Source organism: Oryza sativa, chromosome 4 (genome assembly GCF_034140825.1).
Source record: "Oryza sativa Japonica Group chromosome 4, ASM3414082v1".
Lineage (NCBI taxonomy): Eukaryota > Viridiplantae > Streptophyta > Magnoliopsida > Poales > Poaceae > Oryza > Oryza sativa.
Genome location: NC_089038.1, coordinates 27,656,405 through 27,665,344, shown reverse-complemented (window position 1 = coordinate 27,665,344; position 8,940 = coordinate 27,656,405). Strand labels below are relative to the sequence as shown.

General features: G+C 44.2%; 1 protein-coding gene across 12 annotated transcripts; it reads left to right on the top strand.

Annotated features, from left to right (window-relative positions):
- Positions 1-240: 240 nt before the first annotated feature.
- Positions 241-6,057, top strand: LOC4336545 (probable metal-nicotianamine transporter YSL9). 12 transcript variants are annotated; one of them, XR_003242102.2, is made up of 11 exons: positions 241-518; positions 624-733; positions 834-923; positions 1,664-1,700; positions 2,065-2,479; positions 2,576-2,748; positions 3,852-3,949; positions 4,037-4,171; positions 4,286-4,475; positions 4,585-4,671; positions 4,748-6,050. XR_003242102.2 is itself a non-coding variant. In XM_066309174.1 (11 exons), exons 1-11 carry the CDS (start codon positions 342-344, stop codon positions 5,668-5,670), a joined length of 2,463 nt encoding a protein of 820 aa, XP_066165271.1. In that variant the 5' UTR covers positions 248-341; the 3' UTR covers positions 5,671-6,050. The 12 variants fall into 12 exon arrangements, 11 of the variants coding, with proteins under 11 accessions (XP_066165268.1, XP_066165267.1, XP_066165270.1 ...); XM_066309174.1 differs by having other exon boundaries at positions 248-518; positions 4,557-4,671; XM_066309171.1 differs by having other exon boundaries at positions 245-518; positions 2,068-2,748; positions 4,557-4,671.
- The last annotated feature ends 2,883 nt before the right edge of the window (positions 6,058-8,940 follow it).

Genomic DNA, 8,940 nt, shown 5'->3' with positions numbered 1-8,940 from the left:
GGTCTCTACATCGGATCGGATGTACACAGCCATTGCCGCCCCAGCATACGGACCGAACCGCCGGGAGGACGCACGCGCGCGCACACGCTGCGGCCGAGGGCCGTGGAATTCTGTCGTGATATCTGTGTGTCGCGATCGCGGTGGTGGGCTGGTGGCGTGTGGGCGAGGCGAGCACACACGCCCGCAGAAAACGAAAGGGGGAAGCAGCCAAAGCCCAAGCGGCACGGCCGGTGTGAAGCTTGCCGCCCCAACCCCACCTCGCGCGCGCGCGGGGGCACGCCGCTTCGCACGCGCTCGCTTCAGTTGCTTTGCTTGCGCCAGGTTGAGAAATTTGCGCATACATGCCGCCGCTTGGCATGCCATGGCATCATCATGCATGCATGTTCTTGCTCGCGGCCAGTTTGCTTACGTACGGTCGCCGGTCGCGTGTGCTCCTTAGCCACCGCGGCGCTATAGCCTTGGCTCATGCAGCTCAGGTCGTCGTCGTCGACGTCGCCGTCTCGTCGAGGAGGAGACCGGTACGAAGGAAAGCAGGAGTACTAATACTAGTTGTTTGGTACGCCGGCGAGTTAATGCTTTTTCTGTTGCTGTTTATTACTGACAGACGACTGTTAATGGTTCAGGTCGCGAGTTCGTTCACTGTCGTTTTGAGTTTTGACGAAGCTTTCTTGACAGCTTCGCCTTCGCGGTCTTTTTCTCTTCCTTCTTTTACCGGCGTCACGTATAATTGCAGGTTGGCTCTTAGTTTAAAATCGTTCGATCTTGCTTTGAAGGTCTGATTGACTGATTCTTCTTTGTTGACTTTGTTTTTATAACCTTTGTCATTTCGTAAGCATTCAGGGTCTGCTGGTTTGCTTGCGCGTGAGTGGCGGGACTCTGCCTGTGTTTCTTGCACGGAATGTTAATGGAAGCGATTTTTTACTGTATGTTGTGCCGACTCCCTCCGTCCAAAAAAAAAAGACAAACCCTAGTTTCCGTGTCTAACGTTTGACTGTCCGTCTTATTTAAAAAAAATATGAAAAAAATTAAAAAGACAAGTCACATATAAAATATTAATCATGTTTTATTATCTAACAACAATGAAAATACGAATTATAAAAAAATTTCATATAAGACGGACAGTCAAAGTTAGAGACGCAAACCAAGGGTTTGCCTTTTTATAGGACGGAGGGAGTATGTGTCTGCTGTTTAGTTCCTGTACACTGGCTTCCACTGATCATGGTTATTTATTTTTATTGGTTTCCCCATTACTGTTGACAGTTGATGCTATCTGAAAAAGAAATTGTTTTATACTCCTCCCATCTCAAAATAAATATATTTATTTTAAGATAGAAGGAGTAATTGTCAACATAATCAATCTAAACCGTTTAATAGATATATTTTATAGTACCACCTCAAATACTTCAACTAATGCTAGGAGAATTTTTTTCTACTAATTATTTAACTCATAAATAAATGGGTGAGATAAATTCTATTTCTTCTACTAGTGATTATATTGGTAGATAAAAACATTACCAAACCTCCTTGCTTCCTTTTCTGACGAAACAAAACCAAGTATACGCTATTTCTCTTTGCCAATCACTTCCCCTTTCTTTTGTGACGTGCTATTCAGTTCTCTTTCTCACCTTCAGTTTCGTTTGGCTCGCTGTTCTTGTCTTTTCAGTTGGAGCAAGAGCAAGAGAGAATCCAGGCTAATTCAGGTGGGTCTTTTTTACATTATCTTTCTGGAATCCTCGATACCACACTGAAGATAAAAGGCAGTGATTTTCTTTGGAGAATCACCCATAAAAATTTCATCTTTTTCTTTGCCCCTATGGATTTCTTGCACTGATCCTTGGCGAGAGAGCGCACTTGTTCATAGCTTCGTTGCTTAGCACAACGGATGTAGAAGAACACAAGTGAGGAGCTCACTAGCTAGCATCATATTCGTGCTAACTCATCCTCGTACTGAAAAAAAAAAGATCTTTTTGTTTCACCGACCCTTCATTCTCTCATTCACATGCCTCCGCTGGAACTCGGACACGGGGGTGAATCTGACGCCGGAAAATTCTTTCCGCCATGAAGCAGGAGAGGCGGAGGAAGCGGCAGCCCGGGCCGCCGCGCCTCGAGCTGGTGGTAGCGCACCCGCGGGAGGAGGAGATGGCCGGGCTCGACGGCGGCGGCGACGCCGAGGAGGGGGCCACGCATGCCCGCGGCGGCGGCGGCGCGCCGCCGCCGTGGCGGGAGCAGCTGACGGCGCGCGGGCTGGTGGCGAGCCTGGCCGTGGGCGCCATGTACAGCGTCATCGTGATGAAGCTGAACCTTACCACGGGCCTCGTCCCCACGCTCAACGTCTCAGCCGCGCTCATCGCCTTCGTCGTCCTCCGCGGCTGGACGCAGGCGCTCGCCCGCCTCGGCTTCGCCGCCCGCCCGTTCACGCGGCAGGAGAACACCGTCGTCCAGACCTGCGCCGTCGCCTGCTACAGCATCGCAGTTGGAGGCCAGGACCACCCCCCATTGCATCCATCCTCCATTCGTCGTCTACCTAGTCTAATGGAGATCCCGACTGATTGGTTCTTTGGATCTTTCTGTGCAGGTGGGTTTGGTTCTTACTTGCTTGGGCTCAACAAGAGGACTTACGAGATGGCGGGCGAGGACACGGAGGGCAACGTGCCGGGGAGCTACAAGGAGCCCGGCATTGCGTGGATGACTGGATTCCTTCTCGCCGTCAGCTTCGTCGGACTTCTCGCTCTCGTCCCTCTTAGGAAGGTCAGTGAGCTTCCACAGCCTTACTCTGTATCTTCGGTAGTTCTGCCATTTGACCAGTTCTGTTCGTGTTTTACTGCTTAGTTTATATGTGTAGATCTAATGATGCGCTCATGCTAGTTTATATCTGCAATGTCTTGATTTATTTATAGAATAAATTAAATCATTATATGCTTATAATTTCAACAGTTCTGCCATTTGACCACGGTTCGCTGTAGCTCCTTACTCCTTAGAACTGCAATTCTACATTTCATAGGCGTTTTTGTCGTTCACCAGTTCACCCTTGTGAGAATTTCACAAAATTGTGGTAAACTGACCATCATCTCCATTTCAGCCTTTTCTATCTTTTGTCCCTTCAACATTTCGTAGGTGTTTTAATTTCATTTCACGATGTCACAGATTACATAAGCTAAAAAAAAGGACAATTATGCCTGTATTTAGCTAGGTGATAGAGTTGAAGTGCAGCTAGTATTTTAACGTATCTGATTGATGGCCTTATGGTCCCTGTTGAATCTGGACTGCTGATTGAATTGTTCTTGTATGGTCTTGTTTAGTTGTTTGAAATTGGCGTGCTGAATGAATCGTTCTGGTATATTAAATAAATTTGTCTCTGTCATGAAACCTCTTTCAGTCTGGCTTTATTAAACCACCTAGTTGGTTATTGGTTAAGACATACCAACATTTTTGCTTAATCGATTGATAGTGATTTGTGCTGAAACAAACAATACCAACTCATTAGCGTGTGGTACTTCTCTAGTCCCCTGAAGAAAATATAGCTATTTTGCTTGTGGTTTGAGTTGTACTTTTATAAATAAAATATATTTTTTTAATTCTGAAAAAAAGCATACTTATTATTTGAATCTTGAGTTGCAGTTGAATTTAATTGAAAGCATAATTTGAAGTCCACATGCAAAGACTTATTATGCGTGATTCTGGACATATTCTCCTTTTCATTTCACAACATATTTATCTTGTGAATACATAAAAAATGAACAGCTGGCAGTGCTTTTCCACATGTAAATGGATGATTTCATTTGTTACCAAACTTAGTAAAATTCCAGATCTTGATAATTTCCATTTGTTTCTTAAACTTGGTAAAATTTCAGGTCATGATAATTGACTACAAATTAACTTACCCAAGTGGGACTGCAACAGCTGTGCTTATAAATGGATTCCACACACCTCATGGGGATGCAATGGCAAAGTATGTGGTTCTCTAACATAACTCATAATGAGTTCTACTATTCATTATAAAATTTCAGTTAACTGAACGTGTTTTTTGGCACATCAGGCAGCAAGTAAATGGATTCACCAAATATTTTGCTATGAGTTTCTTTTGGAGCTTCTTCCAGTGGTTTTACTCTGGTGGAGACAATTGTGGGTTCTCGCAGTTTCCAACTTTTGGACTAAAAGCTTGGCAACAAACGTAACAACAATCACTTAGCTCATTATTCTATTAAATAAATTTTGACCAACAATAGTGTCACCTGATTTGTTCAAAAAACAAGTTCATCTGATTCAAAACTTTTTGGGTTATCAGATTCTTCTTCGATTTCAGTCTCACATATGTTGGGGCAGGGATGATTTGCTCCCACCTTGTTAATCTGTCTCTCCTACTCGGCGCCATTCTCTCATGGGGAGTAATGTGGCCACTGATCAGTGATTTGAAAGGGGATTGGTATTCAGCAGATATACCTGAAAGCAGCATGAAAAGCCTGCAAGGGTACAAGGTTAGTTTCGTCATTTTATTTTGGTAGTGTACAAGTATAGTATGATCTTTTGATTCTTACCACCTCATATATATTCTTTAGGCCTTCATCTGTGTAGCTCTCATCCTAGGTGATGGCCTATACAATTTTGTGAAGATAGTTGCACTCACTATTAAGAATCTGTTTGATAGCTCAAAACTGAAGAATGCAAAGAAGGGTAAATAATCTGACAGAACTCAATATGACCTTTCTAGTTTATATATGATCTGATATAAGGTGTATTCCACTTACAGGGGAAGACATGCCAGTGCTCGATGAACTTCATCGTAATGAAGTTTTTACAACAGACAATATTCCTTCCTGGCTAGCCTTCTCTGGTTATCTTGGATTAACTTTTATTGCAGTAATTGCCATTCCCATGATGTTCCATGAGATGAAGTGGTATTATGTTGTCATAGCATACTTATTGGCGCCTGCCCTTGGTTTCTGCAATGCCTATGGAGCAGGCCTAACTGACATCAATATGGCCTACAATTATGGAAAGATTGCCCTCTTCATTCTTGCAGCCTGGGCTGGGAAAGACTCTGGTGTAGTTGCTGGCCTAGTAGGCTGTGGTTTGGTGAAATCGCTGGTGTCCATATCTGCTGATCTGATGCATGATTTCAAGACGGGACATCTAACATTAACATCACCGAGATCGATGATTATTGCTCAGGCCATTGGAACTGTCATGGGTTGTGTAATTTCACCACTAACTTTCTTCTTGTTCTACAGTGCCTTTGACATTGGCAACCCAGAAGGGTACTGGAAAGCACCATATGCTCTAGTCTACCGAAACATGGCGATTCTTGGTGTTGAGGGCTTCTCTGCTCTGCCCCAGCATTGCTTGCAGCTCTGCTATGGGTTTTTTGGCTTTGCAGTGGCAGCTAACCTTACGAGGGACCTTTGCCCACCGAAGTATGGGAGATGGGTTCCCCTACCGATGGCAATGGGGGTTCCTTTCCTGGTTGGTGCAAGCTTTGCCATCGACATGTGTATCGGGAGCCTGATAGTCTTCACCTGGCATATAATTGACAAAAGCAAAGCAGCACTAATGGTGCCAGCAGTTGCATCTGGTTTGATATGCGGGGATGGTCTTTGGATCTTCCCTGCGTCCTTGCTTGCTTTGGCCAAGATCAGCCCACCAATGTGCATGGCATTTAGGTCTACAAACTAGAGGAGTAGCAGGGATTATAATTACATGGCAGTTCCATCTACTACAGGAAAGATGCAGCAATGCAATAATGAAGTATTATATGGGATTCCTGGAGGTACCTGTGCAGTAAATATTGGAAAGGTACCAAACATTGTTACCATTTCCATGTCAATGAAGTAAGACAACAGATTCAAGATAATTCATCTCATAACAATGGCGTATTTTTATTGCCTCATCTCTTACCAATGTGATTTATGGTTTTAGCCTGTAGGCGCTAATAGAAGAAATTTTGTATAGTAGAGAAATGTTTAGTGTATACATGTATATATTTGGTGATAAGTTGGACCCGAAGACCGAATATTGTAACAGGTCTCTTTCAAGATCAGCTGATCCAATTCTTACTTTGCCAGTTTCCAGCTGATTTCAGCTAATGGTTTCATCTGAAGATATGTTATCTGATGCGTGTGACAGTGAGAGAGTTATCAAATGGTGCACTACATGGATTGATCAATACTGACCAGGTATTGTGAAAGATCTGCCTATCCAAGAAAACCACTGCAATGATTGATTATCAAATTCTCCTACAAAAGCAGCTGCGGCAAAAAAGTTTTGAGTCGTTATCGTTGTGCGGCGTTTCTTTTTCATGAAAAAGTGACCTGCATTTGGTACCATCAATTCAGAGAAATTTGACGAGATCTTTCAAGGATAAGAATCTCTAATTGGCTCTATCTCAAAACGAGAGACTGGTTTGGACACTCCATTGCTAGCCATGGTTGCTTGGTTGACTCTTAAGCGTTTCGCCATAATAGGGTTCTTGAATCCGAAGCAACTCTCCAACTTGTTCATCTGTCCACAGCCAGGCTTACATCACCTAGGGCCATAGGTGAAATGATCAATGAAAACCATAAAACAATCCAGTGGGCATGCTTGGCCAAAGTTTCCTGTGAACCAAAAGGAACTTGCCTTTAAAAAATGAATCTTTGACAGCGAACTGATCAGCCACACTGCTACAGTCACCGCCTCACCGGATTATTTACTTTTCTGCATTACAATCCAGATGATGATGCCTGAAAGGGACAGGGCATCTTGTGGATCGATAGGGAATTTCCGGCCTTCACACGAACAGCTAGGTGTGGATCGACGTCGTTCACTGATGTCTCCTCACTTTTGAGCGCTGAAGATGCCTATACAGTCTGACGATGCGCAGGGTGGTGGTCTTCAGTTTCTGTGCTGAAAACAACAGTATTTCATGGAACCCTCGCGTACTGCCTGATGTCCTGTCAGTTCTGTTTGATTGGTGAAATCGATTGCTTTTCCATCCCGAGGAAAGTGGCTTTGCATGCACGGATTGAACCAGAATTTTCTGAAGAAGCAGATCCTCTGCCGCTGACATGTGGGCCTCACACAATCCCCGTCCAGATTCTGAAGTCCTCTGAACGTAGCCAGAATTCCACTAGTTTTTCCGAACAGACGAACAGTTATAACAGATAGTAGTTCATCGGAACTACTACTATCTACGTGATCGCAACAGATTCGTAGTTCGCGTCAGAATCCAGCACGATTCAAGCCCGCGCGCACGTCCGATCTTGGGAGCCGCGCGTGTGCAGGAATCCGCCGAACACGAGCAGGGCGACGAGAGGTCGAGAGCCCCACCCATGTCCATGTGCCAGACAGCCAGACCCGCCTTCGCCCGTCTGCGTAAGTGCGTAGGCGCTGCCTACCCGCGATGCCCCGACCCACGCTCCCCTTGCGCCCGAGCGAAGCCGGCTGCGTGATCGCGCAGCCCCCTTCGTGACTCCCCCCGTCCCGCATGCGGGGCACGCCGGGGCCACGCGCGCGGCGCACCTAGTCGCGTGTGTTTGGTTGAAGGGATTTGTTGGATTACGTTGGGTTGAATCTATTTTTATATAGATGTTTGGTTGTGATTTTTAGATAATGAAATAAAATTCTGACCTTTGCTAGAGTAACTACAAATTGTTACACAAATTCACACAAACTAAAAACACACACACAAAACAAAGACCTATTGACTATTGAATCTTATTGGTGAATCCACACAAAACAAAGACCCATTGATTATTGAATCCTATTGGTGAACCTCTAAGTAAAGTTGGCAAAAAACTGCATGACTGTTGTCTCAAGTAGTCGACATGTAGATTTTATTAGCTTGATGTCCTCATCACACCTTTATTAGTTTGGTTGTGATACTAGGTGGGATGGGTTGGCTCCAAAAAAGAATATTCCACTGATATTCAGGTTCAACTCACCGATGAAAATCTAGCAAATCGATTCGACATAGCTCTATCGCGCGAGTCACATGAGATGCACATGTGTGGTCACAGTATCTCTCTCTCACCGTTTCTTGTCTCTTCTAGATCGGCGCCCATGCGAGAAGTGGCGGCGACCGTGCGTATGCCCAAGCGACGGCGACGGCGGTAGTGGCAAGAAGCAGCGGCAAGTAAGCCTGCCAGTGGGCTGAGATCCAATTTGAATCCACCCCAGCCCACCTCCTCATGGAATGGCATGCCAAACCAACCCACCCCATTTCCTCTCCTCCAAAATCCAAACCAACCCACCCCGCATCAGATTTCAGTCCAACCCACCCCAAACCATTACACTAAAATGGGTTCAGTCCACTTCACTGGAATGGATTCAATCCATGGATCCCAGCTACACTACAGAGAGCTTGGAGCCAGGAGGCCTCGTTACTTCTTTAGCCATGGATCTCAGCTACAGTATAGAGAGCAGCAGTGTAGACACACGTGCAGACAATTAATTCAAAACAGAAATATTAAAAGAACATCATTGCTTGCTGAAACACTGAAAATTGGGCAAAAACAAGAAAATGAAACAAAAAAAAAATACTCAGAATGATACGCATCGCATTGTTTGTTAGCTGATCCAGCACTGAAATGAATACCAGAAGACTAATGATGTCATATAATTACAATTAAGTCAATTGCTCACTACTACAGCAATAATAAGGGCCATAATAAGGTTTATATCTTCAACAAAAACTACCAAAACATCATCTATGCCTTGATCCATATGCAGTTGTAGATAATCTGGAAGAGAAAGAAGCCATCAGAAATTTATATTTCAGAAATAACATTGAAAGATTACAAGTTGAATATTATTATTTCTATAAGATATGACTAGCATGAGTTAGTGGACACACTAGTAAGAATGAAGAATGAATCCATCCATCCCCACTATTCAACTAAATATCTATACTACTATATACAACCACAAGGACTTTCAAGAAATGGAAAAAAAAAGAGAGGAAGAAAA